Source organism: Spermophilus citellus, assembly GCF_964194105.1.
Source record: "Spermophilus citellus genome assembly, chromosome: 14".
Lineage (NCBI taxonomy): Eukaryota > Metazoa > Chordata > Mammalia > Rodentia > Sciuridae > Spermophilus > Spermophilus citellus.
Genome location: NC_138194.1, coordinates 71,256,671 through 71,270,102, shown reverse-complemented (window position 1 = coordinate 71,270,102; position 13,432 = coordinate 71,256,671). Strand labels below are relative to the sequence as shown.

At 39.2% G+C, this 13,432-nt stretch overlaps 1 protein-coding gene across 1 annotated transcript in view; it reads right to left on the bottom strand.

The window, feature by feature from the left end:
- Positions 1–13,432, bottom strand: part of BAALC (BAALC binder of MAP3K1 and KLF4) — a 68,193-nt gene that overhangs the window by 9,952 nt on the left and 44,809 nt on the right. Inside the window, exon 2 of the mRNA XM_081266661.1 lies at positions 2,999–3,165. Within this exon, the coding sequence (XP_081122787.1) occupies positions 2,999–3,165 (167 nt within the window). The remainder of the gene's footprint in view (positions 1–2,998; positions 3,166–13,432) is intronic.

Sequence of the window (13,432 nt, the reverse complement as noted above, 5' to 3'; positions counted from 1 at the left end):
TAGTTCAGGAAAAGATCCAAATGTAAAATTCAAGATATGGTTTCTACGGAATGCCCATTGTTATTGTGCTATTGTAAAGTCAAAAAATCATTGTCAAGCCATCATCACCCAGGGACCATGGGTAGGTCATCTTGGGGGCATGGAGGGAGTGCAAAGGAAGACCAGCAGATACTGAAGATACATGAAGTTTCAGCCCAGGGTAAAAGATGAATTAGAAAGAAACCATAAATCCAAGTCCTAGGAAGAAATAGGAAGAACGCTCTTTCCTTTAATCAGATTCTAGATAACCTGAAAACCTTCCAGAGTGTCGGTGTAAGAAAGCTCTACAGCAGAAGCCTCAGTTAGAGGTAAACTTACCTTATAAACTGACACCTTAGATAGAAAACCTTTGTCTTGTCCTTTGAGGGACTCTAGATGTCTGTTGTCTGATTTATCTTCAGATGCAAGGACCACTGATAAGCTTCAGTAATTGTCTGAAATCTTAAAACCAAAGCTATCTGCTCCCTGATCTTATTTTGAAATAGTTACAACATAGCCATCCTTAGTTAATTCATGAAAACAAGAGCACAGAGTTAGCCACTGTGTGCATTTCCCCGGGGCCACACTGGTCAGGTGTGTAGCTAGTGCTCTCCTGTGACTGTGTCCACCGCTGCTAGAATCTCGCAGCTGGTTCTGCCTGGCCCAACTTTAACTGTTACATAGGCCTCCAGAATATGGGGATATGTTGGTGGGGAAGAGCTTTCCTTGGCTATCTCTTGTTATTGTCATCTGCAGTTTATAGCTGAGAACTATCAGCATTTTAGATACTGATCCAAATGTTGTGAGAATTAAGTGAGGTGATATATTGGTGCTTAGGCCCTTATGCTATACCTAGAACACACAATTAAATGTTGTCATGGGTTTAAGAAAGTCAGACTAAGTACAAATCACTGACACTGGAACTCATCCACGGAGGGCAAGAGTATAAAATGGTACAATCACTTTGGAAAACTGTTTGCCCAGATCTATTAAAGTCAAATATAGACCTATCCTACAATGCAGCAATTGCACTCCAAGGTATATAACCTAAAGAAAAGAAAGTCCACCAAAGAGCATGTGCAAGAATATTAATAGCTGTGATGTTCACAATAGCCCCAAACTGGAAATGACTAAAATGTACATCAAGTAGAATAGTTAAACTGTGATGTAGTCACATAAAATACACACACACACACACACACAATTAAAATGAAGAAACTGCTGCAACCTCACAATGATGTGGGTAATTTTCACAAGGATAATGTTGAGCAAAAGAAGCCAGACACAAAGGGTACAACAGTATTATCCCATTTATGAAAATCTCAAAAATGAACTGATCTATAATGCTGGAAGTCAAGAGTGGTTATGTTGTGGGGGATAGATGGTGACTAGGAATGGGCACAAGGAGGACTTCTGTGGCATTAACATTCTGTCTTCATCTGGATGTGTCACCTTACAACAATTCACTGAATTTATGACTGGTGCATTTTGTGTGTGTGGTATACACCGATAGACTGCATTATTGCTCCTAATCTTTCATTCTCCTCACATCTCTCTCTGCTACATTAATGTTGGGCTGGTCCATTTGACTTGCTTTGACTAGTGTTGTTTGTGGATATGATATGAACAGAGATATGAGATGGGTTCAGGTCTTTGGCTTTGCCCCCTTGAGTTTTCATCAGAGTTATGAGAAAAATATGCCTTAGAGATTGTGCCCTGGTATAATTTCCAGAATAATGTACATGGAACAGACTGAGCCAGACCTGGAAGCTAAAGTCAGACTTAGTCCATTTAAGTTGCAGCTGACCATGAGGGAGAGAGGAAAGGTGGTTGTTTAAGCCACTGAATGTTGACAGGCTTTGTTACACAGCATGACATACTGTTAGTAGTTAACTGATACATTATTGTTCTTCTTTAAAAAATACTTTAAGATCTTATGTTATACCTTACTAATAGTCAACTTTCTCACTGTAAAGTTATGTCACCCATCTCTAGCACTTCTACAGCTATGTCCGGGTCCTGAATTCATATCACACATTCAAATGAACCTGTGGCTGAAACCCTGCAGGGGCTGGCTCTGCCTGACCCTACTTTAACTGCCACACAGGCTCCCAGAATCCCTAGCCCACAAAATGAGAATGCTGCTTGCTTCACCATGCTCTTGGGAAGATTTAATGAGCCATTTAACATAAAAGTACTTTCTAATATACAAAATACAACTTTGAAATGATGGATGAGGGCAGAAAGTAATGTGAAGAAATATAATATATGGATCATGACATCCACCAGGCGATTCTGCCTCCTCCCTGCTGAGGGCCATCCTGGCTTAAAGAATGGGGTCATGTGTGTGGGGAAGAGGCTAGGGGACAAATGTCTGGGCCTGCACTAGAATTGTCACCAAATTTCTGAGCATGGTTCTCAGACCCAGAATGCCTTGAGAGATGGCAAAGTGATCAGGCCTACAGAAGGCCAGCTTTGCAGAGGCAAAGCGGACAATAAAGGACCCTAGGAAGCCACTGTTGTGCTCAGATTTAACTCCCATTGCCTTCACAGTGTCTGAAGGGCTCCAGTGTCCCTTTAATGGGTTGTGGTGTCACATATTGAACTATCCTTTGTTAAACTGCACTGCCCTTGTTATGTACATCTTTGTTGATAACCGCAGGCCCATCTCTTGACTCATTTTGGTAATTTTATTTAGACTATGTGGATAAGGAACACGGGCTGCCTGGACACGGGCTACCCTAGAGAAGAAGTCACTTGAACAAAGCTGTGCTTAAACACAACACTTCTTTTAGAGCACAAATATCAAGGACCCATTTCTGCTGTTTCAACAAAAATGGCAACCCTCCAGGCAGAGGTTGGAGTGAGGTATACAGTAATTTTATAGGGAAAGGGTGGAGAATATCTATTGCTGAGGTGCTCTTTCCCTGGACAGTCTGGGTGGTCCAGTCACGAGCCGATTCTGTGGTTGCAGCCCTACCTCTGTGGTCCAAAGGCCATTCTGTTTCTGGGTCAAAGGGCCTGAGCTGAGGCTCTGGGAATTCTGGCACTGGGTCCCACAGTTCATCTTCTTCTCTTGGTTGGATATTCCACCTGGGGCTGTAGGTCGGGGAACACCATTAGAGGACAGTCCATCTTCCAGCACACCTGAGGAGGTAAGCAGAGGGTGGCACCAGAGGCTTTTACATGGCAGTTATTGTAAACAATTCCAAATTTAGGAGAAAAAGAGTTTAAAAAAAAAGGGAAAAAAAAGTCACCAGAAATTCCACCATGCAGAATTGTCCTTTTCTATAATAATGTGTTCTTTTTTTAATAAAAATAATTTTGTGACCTGAAATTTTCACTTGAGACATTGATTTCCCATATCATGAACTATTCAGCCATATTATTTTCACACTTATGTTGTAAGGATGTATCACCATTATTTAACTAGTCTCTTCTGATTGAGTATTTTCCCCCTTTTTAATAAATATTACTGGGATGAAACTCGTTGTGGTTAAAGTCATTTTAAAAAATATTTTTAAAGATTCTCTGCTGCTTTTTAAAAATTCTTTATTTCTTGAGACAAGTTCTTGCTAAATTGTTTAGGGCTTCACCAAGTTGCTGAGGTTGGTCCTGAGCTTGTGATCCTCTGGCTTCCGCCTTCTGAGTCACTGGGATTACAGGCATGAGCCACAACACCTGGTTAAAGCTTTATTCTTAATTCCTTGGTATAATTAGCTAGAAGAGAGATTACTGACTTGAAAGTGATATAGAGATTATTTCAATAATTCCATCGCAGTGTTGAACTACACACATGTGCCTCTCATAACAAATGACAAGAAATTAAAGAAATTTAAACAAATATCCTCACTGAAAAGCAAGCAGAAGATGACATTGAGGAATTCATGAAAGATGAAAAGTATCTGGGAAGACAAAAGGGCCTAGAAAGCAGGAGGGAGGTGCTAAGTGGACAGAGGTCCTGCAGTAGCCACTGGGAAGTAGGAGCAGCCAGGTGGGGAGCACAGGCTACTCCACCAGCAAGACGACAGTGAGGTGCTTGATTTAGAAGGGTTGTGCACTCAGTGGCATTGAATTTCACTTAACAAAACTTGAATTCAAAGACAAAATTACTAAGAACTTTAAGATGCTCTTGCAGAACATCAAATCTAAGTAAGGGCCTCTGCTAAGCCCTGTGGGGGTCGGTGTCCCTGTTCAGCTGCGTTATACATTCATGAAGTCAGCCAGAAGCAAATGGCTAGTACTTCCCTGTCAGCAGCCCCTCCATTCCTAGGGGCTTCTATAAACACACTAAACATTTCTCATTTGGTCTGGCATTTTCACTTTTCATTGACGGCTGACCCAAAATTATAATTTATTTTTTTAACCCTCCAAATCCAAGAATTTATATCCTACTTTTATTTATTTTTGATTGAACCCATGGGTGTTTTACTCTGAACCACATCTCCAGCCCTTCTTATTTTTTATTTTGAGTCGGGGCCTCACCAAATTGCTGAGGCTAGCTTTGAAATTGTAATCCTCTAGCCTCAGCTTCCTGAACTGCTGGGATTACAGATGTGTGCCACCATGCCTGGCTGTGCTACTTTTAGAGGGCATAGTTTTTTTATTGTTTGTTTTGTTTTTTAGTTTAAGGAGTATATTTAAAAATTAAAAAAAAATTAATTTCCTTCAGCTTTAAATAGTCTTTATGGCAAAGCAGCATATTTTTGGAATGGTATATTCTGGGCTCCTACACAGAGCATATCTCTGGATGATGAGGGAAAAATTATTTTTCTCTTGTATTCTGTATTTTGCAAGTTTTCTAAGATTGAGTCTTAAAACAAAACAAAAACCTAGGAAATACAATTTAAATGTGTGCAGCAAATACCTGGTTGGTTGCAGGCAGAAATAATGGTTAATGACCCCATATTCCTGACCCCATGGGGTGACCTCTTACAACACTGAGTAGATAACCCCTGCTCATTGGATGGCAGTGCTGGTCCCTGAGTGGGCCCTATTTTTCTATTTGTCAGAGTTTTCTGCTTACTTATTAGGCTCACTATGCCAGCAGCTTAGCACTTGGCTGATTGCTGATTCCTAAATCAAGAATGTAACTAATGTGGCTATTGAGAGGGGCATGAGGAGATGAGGCAGATGGTACTGTGCCAGAAATAGGTGTGCATTGTGCATGGTGCCAGACAACTGTTAGAACCTTTCTGCATGTTGTGTAGTTTCATCTTTATAGGGGCCTCGTGAAATGAGAATCATTATTCAATCTCTTCATTGTCCCACATTCTGGGCTCCATCTGCAAGCCTACCGCATACTACCTCTCTCAAGCCAGGGAGGTGGGAGAATCACCTATATTTTACAGGCAAAGCTGTTCCCCCATAATTTCTGATTCAGAAGGGACTCGGGAATATTAATTTTTAAAAGTCCTCTGCCCATCCAGAGATTCTGATACGGGAGATTCTAAAGACTGCAAAGTCTTGTTTACATTATGGATATAGATAGATCTGTATATATCTATGTGTGACAGTTGATACTTACGCTAATTTTGAAGATTGCATATACAGTCTCATCCATATTTTTTCCACAGTGAATCTTATAGCAGTAAATTAAGAGACATTTGTGTGCCCCTGGAATGTCTTTTTTGACACCCTCCACAAAATTTTTATCCCATCTAGGAGAGAAGCCAAATCCCTGACTTTGCCAAAAGATGGGAAACAGCTGTGTCCAAAGCTTACTGATAAATTGCAACCAGTGACTTCTTGCCAAAGCTGCCTGCTATTTTTGAAGTGGAACTGGGCAGAAGGGCAGAGTATAGAAATTAAAAATGATATTTGGGAGCCCCATGGGGAGCAGGTTTTCTCCTTGACCCTACCACCTGGCTGTCCTTTGAGAAATGATCACAGTCTGTCCAGAATCGTCAAAAACTACCTGCAAGGCATTCCATTCAATGACAGAAAACCAAAGTATAAAACATTAGGAGATTCTTCTCAACTAGATTGCTAAAGTCATATCAGATGAGATTCTGGTTCATCAAACTGTTTGGGCTCAGGTCCAAAACACATGGCTGATGATAATTTTGTCTGAATTAATGTATAAATTGAGACTAGTTAACTACTTAGAATTTGTCTCCTCTTTCAAAATGAACTAGAATAAAAAGGTCTGTCATTTCTTCAATCTGAATAATCGTCAGCAGCATACTATAATATGACATGAACACTTTTGCATAGCTATTATGAAAATATTCTTAGAAAATATTAAGTGATCTTTACATTTATGGTCAATTGTCTTTGGATTTGGACAAAATAATGGGGAAAGAACTTTTTTAACAGATGTGTTAGAATAACTGGGTATCTTCATGCCAAAGAATGGACCCTCCTACCTCACACCATACACAAAAATTAAAATGAATCAAATATCTAAATGTAAGTGCTTAAGGTATTAAATGCTTTTAAAAAACATAGGTACAAATCTTCAAGATTTTGGATTAGGAAATGGTTTCTTAGAAATGATCCCCAAATCATAAGCTACAATGACAAAAAATAGAGATACTGGACCATCGTCAAACTTGGAAAATTTTGTACTTCAAAGGGCACCATGAAGAAAGTGAAAAGATAATTTATGGAATGAAAGAGCATTTTTGAAAATTGTTTACCTGATAAGGAACTCTTACTTTCCAAGAACTCTTGCCACTCATTGAAAAAGTTAACCCCATTAAAGCATGAGCAAAGGATCTTAATAAACATTTCTCCAAAGAATATATGCAACTTACTAATAAACCTAGGAAAAGATGAACAGCCTCATCAGGTATCAGAAAAATGCATATCCAAAGCCAAGAGGAGATAGCACATAATTTACACCCACTATAATGGCTATAATAAAAAATATGTTGATGAAGAGATGGAGAATTTCAAACCCTCCTACACTGCTGGTGGGAATGTAAAGTGGTGCAGCTGAGTCTAGCAGGTACTCATAATGGTTAGAGAGAGTTACCATGATGCACAGTGGCACTCCTAGGTTTATACCCAAGAGGAATGAAAACTTCTGTCCATACAAAGACTTGTCCATGAATGTTCACATAGAAGCATTATTTAAATAGCCAAAAAGTAGAAACAAAATATTTATCATAGATGGGCAAATATTATCAGGCAATACAAAAAGTGAAGTAACAACACATACTATAATACTGATGAAACTTAAACATTATGCCAAATGAAAATTCAGTTATAGAAAATTCAGTTTATATGTATTATGCTTATACCTTATAAGTTGTTCACAAATGGGTAAATCTATAGATAGAAAAGTGAGTTGGTGATTGACCAGGGATGGGGGTTTTGGAGGAAACAAGTGACTCTTAATAGGTATGGGATTTCTTTCCAAGGTGCTGAAAATGTTTTAAAAATCAATTGGGGGGAGGTTGCATAGCTCTAACCATTTTTAAAAAATCATTTAATTGTATGCTTTAAATAGGTCAATTGTATAGTATGTGAATTATAGCTCAACAAAGCTAGTATTTTTTAAATGGTGAGCAACACGTTTTGGAATGTTTTATTGACCGAAGAAAACAAAGAAACATGTTTGGGCTTGAACAGAAGTGATTGGAGAAGAGACCAACTTGTGAACTTGTACAGCCCTTAAGGGCCCTTGCAGTACTAGCAACGGCCCCCTAAGGCTATGGGTCCTGATCCAGGAGGGCATTGGAAACCTCTGTTCCCTGAGATGAATCACCAGCTGGTTACATCTGCCCTTGGTCACAAGAGTTGATTGTGAAATGGCTTCCCTCTAGTGCCTCAGTGGCAGATGAGGACACCTGCCGAGAGTAACAGCTGGAACTGAGGACAGTGGGCAGAAGCAAGGAGAGGCCTGTCTCTGTGAAATCCAGCCTGAATTCGTCTAAGAGCTGCCCAGGAGATAAGCTAACCAACTGGGAGATGCCAAGAGGGAAAGTCAGAACCTCACTTTCCTTCTCTCTGCTGCTGTCCTCGGAACCAGTCAGTCTTCTCCAAAGCTGCACTTACTTCCCTCCCTCCCTTTGATCTCTCAGTGACAACTCCCTTTGCAAGCATCCCTTCTGCCTCAAGATCCCCACAGAGCAGGTTCTTGGGGGCAGGTACTCAACCATATCTCTACTAACTGCTGCTGTTCTAATAAAAGTTCAAAGTGCTGTCACATCAAATGCTTTGTGTCTGTTTCTGAAGTGCACAATATTGTTGTGACCATAACAGTATCCTATTTTCCAAAGCCTTCCTCTCAAATTGCTTAAAACATTTCTTTGGCATTCTTCCCTTTACTCTTTTCCTTCCCTTAAATTATCCTCTTAACTGTTTAAAACGTGTACCTTAGTTTGCTAGGACTGTCATAACGGAGTATGACAGGAGAGGTGGCTTAAACAAGGGAAATTTTTCAGTTCTGGGAAGTTAGAAAGCCAAGATCAAGGTGTTCAAACTTGGTTTCTCTCAAGGCCTCTCTCCTTGGCTTATAGATGGTTGGTTGTCTTCTCCCTCTGTCTTAATGTGGGCCTTCCTCTGGGTGTGCCTGTGTCCTCATTTCCCCTTTGTATAAGTATACCTGTCGTACGGGACTAGTGCCTACCCAGATGACCTCATTTTATTTTAATTACCTTTTTAAAGGTCTTATCACCAAATGCAATAATATTTTGTGGTACTTGACTTGAATAGACTTCAACAAATGAATCTTATGGGCTGAATTGTGTCCCCCTAACTCCTTGTTTTTCCTTTTATAAATAAGAGCTAGATGTTTCATGTAGAAAACTAAGGGGAAAAGGGGAAAAAGAAAAACAGAAAATGAAAATTACAGTCTACCAATCAGGGATAATTGGCATTTTGCCTATGGTGTTCCAAACTGTTTTCAATTCAGATGCCATGTGTAATTTTTAAGAAGTGACATTAGATGATAATATTGATCTAATATTTTCTACCTTTATCTACCAACATTTCTGCTCAGCTTTATTCCTCCTTCATCTACTTCTTCCTCACCATAAATGACTTATTCCTTTTATCACTTGTCTTTTTTTTTTAAGAGTGAGAGAGTGAGAGAGTGAGAATTTTAATATTTATTTTTTAGTTTTTTCAGCGGACACAACATCTTTGTTTTGTATGTGGTGCTAAGGATTGAACCCGGGGCGCATGCATGCCAGGCGAGTGCACTACGGCTTGAGCCACATCCCTAGCCCTATCACTTGTCTTTTAATCAGCCAATCATTAAAAAAAATTTTGGTGCCTACTAAGTACCAGGCACTATGCCAGGTGCAGGGGTTACACCTGAGACTTAAGATTTACTAAGATTGTAGTCTTTCAGCTTAAACCTATCCCCATCCACCTTCCCTTTCTTCCTGTCTCTCCATAGTCCAGCTCCATACCTGAAATGATGTAGAGAGGTGGATGGCAAATATTGAATTCTCATTGGAGAAGGAGATTATTTGGTCCAGTGTTGACACAATTATATTTGCGAGAGGGAGGAGGAGGCAAGTTGGAGAATACTCAGAAGGTAATAAATCTTATCTGTTCATATGTCTAACTCCTCTTTCTGCTTCCATGTGTCCCAGTTTGGATCCTACCTTCTCAGGCTCAAATGGTCTCTCTAGAAAATTGTCCATCTGTACAATCCTAGGCATCCCACCAAACTGTCACTCTTAACCATGGAATGTTCTCCCAGGATGATCAATAGATGCCTGGGCAAATGTTACAAGAGTTAATTAGACGTGAGGAGTGGCCCTCAGGCTCACACTGTCCCTCTGGTGGCTGATTTACTTCCCATACCCAAGGCCCTGCCCATCATAGCCCCATTTCTGTTTGGATATGGAGGGTTACTTTGATCTCTTATCCTGTTTCTTTACAGTACTGGGGATAGACCTAGGGGTACTCCACCACTGAGCTACATCCCCAGCCCTTTCTATTTTTTTAATTTTAAGACAGTCTTGCTAAGCTGCCTAGGCTGGCCTAGAACTTGTGATCTTCATGCCCCAGCTTCTGAGTTGCTGGAATTATAGGCATATCCCATGGCACCTGTTTAAACTGTTCTCTTAATTGGTGAAATTTTCTGTAAGGGAATCCATCTTCAAATGCAATTTTCCACTCAGCTATGGTCTAAATGTTGGTGTCTCCCCAAAATGTATATGTTGAAACCTAAAACCCAGTGCATTGGTATTAAGAGGTGGGTCTTAAAGAAGTGACTAAGTCATGAGGCATCTGCCCTTAAGATGAGTCTGTTAAAGGGGTGCGTGCCTATAATCCCAGAGACCTAGGTAAGGGGATGGCAAGTTCCAGGGCAGCCTCAGTAACTTATCAAGACTCTGTCTCAAAAAAAAAAAAAATGGGGCGGAGCTGGGGATATGGCTCAAATAGTAGTGCACTTGCCTGGCATGCGTGAGGCACTGGGTTCAATCCTCAGCACCACATAAAAATGAAAAATAAAGATAGTGTCCAACTAAAGCTAAAAAATATTTAAAAAGACGGGGGAGGGCTTGGAATAGCAGTAGAGCACCCTTGGGTTCAATCCCTAGTACTGCAAAATAAAAAAGAGGAAAAAAATGGGGGAAATAATGCCGTTATAAAGGATTGAAAGGAGCTGCCTTACCTCTTTGCTGTGTGAGGAAGTAACGAGGCGCCATCTTTAAAGCAGAGAGCAAACCCTCACCAGACACTGAATTTGCTGGTGTCTCGATCTTGGTCTTCCTACCCTCTAGAACGCTGAGCAATAAATTTGTATTTATAAATTACCCAGTGGGAGTTATTTTGTAATAGCAACCTGATTCGATCACTTTTGGAGTAGCTAGCCCCTTAAGCAAGTGGCAATGATTTCCTGGTTGGTTGGTTTTTTTTCTTGACATTTTCTGAGTTTAGTACAAAAACCAGCTTCTTTTTAGGCTCATTCCACATTGGAAATAGCTAGCACTAAATTGTTCTCTGAAGTGGACATTAGAAATTAGATGATAGATCTAATCAAGATAAAAGAAAAAATATTTGGGTCTGTAAAAATTAAAAGAATTTATTCAAGTGAATTGTTTTTTTGAAATTTTAAAATCTCCCAAAGAAATCAATCCTTTAGCATCCCTTGGAAACCTGCCCTATATTGTGCATTGGAATATTATTAGGGGATATAAAACACCTGCCTGATTCCTTTTTTTTTTTTTTGTAATTCAATTTGGTAACTTATGGCTTTCTTAAGAATTACTGAAATAGGGATGGGGATATAGCTCAGTGATTGCTTTGTATGCATGAGAGGCTAGGTTCAATCCCCAGCACCAAAAAAAAAAAAAAAATACTGAAATAGTCACCCCAAATTAAATAATAACTTAGTTTCTTACTCATCAGGATGGCAAAAGCTAGGAAGTCTGACTATTAAATATTGAAAGGATGAGGTTAATGAATTCCCTCATAAACTGCTGGTGGGAGTGCAAATAATGACTTTATAAGGAAATTAACAATATATTCAAGTTTGAAATGGGCATACCATTATGACTCAGCAATTTCAGTTCATAGCATTTACTTTAGAAAACCTCTTACCACTGCAAAAAGAGGCCTATTGAGGATATTATTCATGCTGCTGCAATAGGAAAGAATGTCATCAGCATAGCTACCATTCATCATCTGGATTACTACTAAATAAATTGCGGTTTACCTATTCTATGGACTTCTATGCAACCATTTAGAAGTAAGAAGTAGATTAATTAATAAATAGTCCAACATATGAGTGGAAAAGCAAGTAGAGCATAAATTATGTACATAAGATAGCTTTTATGTTGGAAAATAGTTACCTACTATGTTATTAGGTTTTTTTGGGGGGTGGGGATATTCGTGTGAGTGCATGTTCAGAGAAAATGGACCAGAAGGGTATCCAACAGACTGGTAACAATGTCTATTTTAGGAAAAAGATAAAGGACCAGGATCATGGGATGGTATAAAGGGCTTTAATTTATAACATTTCTGCATATTTTCATTTGTTACTTACGAAATAACAATTTTTTAAAAAATGGAGCTATATCATATTCTGCCTCTTCTCATTAGCAACAATTTTGAACCTACCACATTAAATCATCAAATATACTATAAAAAATAACCATCTACGATGACACAAGGACAAGAAAAACAACACACAAGGATTAATACATTGCTATAGCTTTTCTCTGAATTTCTCTGTTCTATAGAGAAGTTCTATCCTTCCAAACTCAAGAGATGAGAAGTCCAGCTCTCTGGCTCAGTCAGTGTTTACTGAGGCATTCCAACAATGTGTGTAGTTGTTTATAGAACCTGTGGGTTACTATGTGACTGAAATCGGGCATGAGCTGGGATTATTTTTAAAATTTTTAAAATTCTTTTTATATATACATGACAGTATATTTCGACATATCATACATACATGGAGTATAACTTACCATTTGTGTGGTTGTAAATGATGTGGAGTTACACTTGTATTCATATATCAACATGAGAAAGTTATGTCCGAATCATTCTACTGTCTTTCCTACCATCATCCCCGCTCCCTTTCCTTCTCTCTCCTTTGTCTAATCCAATGAATATTTATTCTTCTCTCCCCTGCCTTATTGTGTGTTAGCATCTGCAAATCAGAGAATATTAGGCCTTTGGTTTTTGGGGGATTGGCTTTTTTCACTTAGCATGATAGTCTCCAGTTCCATGCATTTACCAGCAAATGCTATAATTTCATTCTTCTTTATGGCTAATATTCCATTGTGTATATATAAACTGCATTTTCTTGATCCATTCATCTGTTGAAGGGCATCTATGTTGGTTCCATAGCTTAGCTATTGTGAATTGAGCTACTATAAACATTGACATGGCTGTACCAGTAAGCTGATTTTAAGCCCTTTGGGTGTAAACTGAGGAGTGGGATAACTGGGTCAAATGGTGGTTCCATTCCAAGTTGTCTAAGGAATCTCCTTGCTGTTTTCCATAGTGGTTGCGCCAATTTGCAGTCCTACCAGCAATGTATGAGTGTGCCTTTCCCCCGATATTCTTGCCAACATTTATTGTTGCTTATACTCTTTTTTTTTTTTAAGAGAGAGTGAGAAAGGAGAGAGAGAGAGAGAGAGAGAGAATTTTTAATATTTATTTTTTAGTTCTCGGCGGACACAGCATCTTTGTTTGTATGTGGTGCTGAGGATCGAACCCGGGCCGCACGCATGCCAGGCGAGCGCGCTACCGCTTAAGCCACATCCCCAGCCCCGTTGTTGCTTATATTCTTGATTATTGCCATTCTGACTAGAGTGAGATAAAATCTCAGTGTAGTTTTCATTTGCATTTCTCTAATTGCTAGAGATGTTGAATATTTTTTCTTATTTTGTTGACCATTTCTAAATAAATTTCACATCTATTTTTATCTCAAAATTTTGAGACAAGGTGTTCTTAAGTTGCCTGGGCTGGCCTTAAATTTGTGATTTCTCCTGCCTCA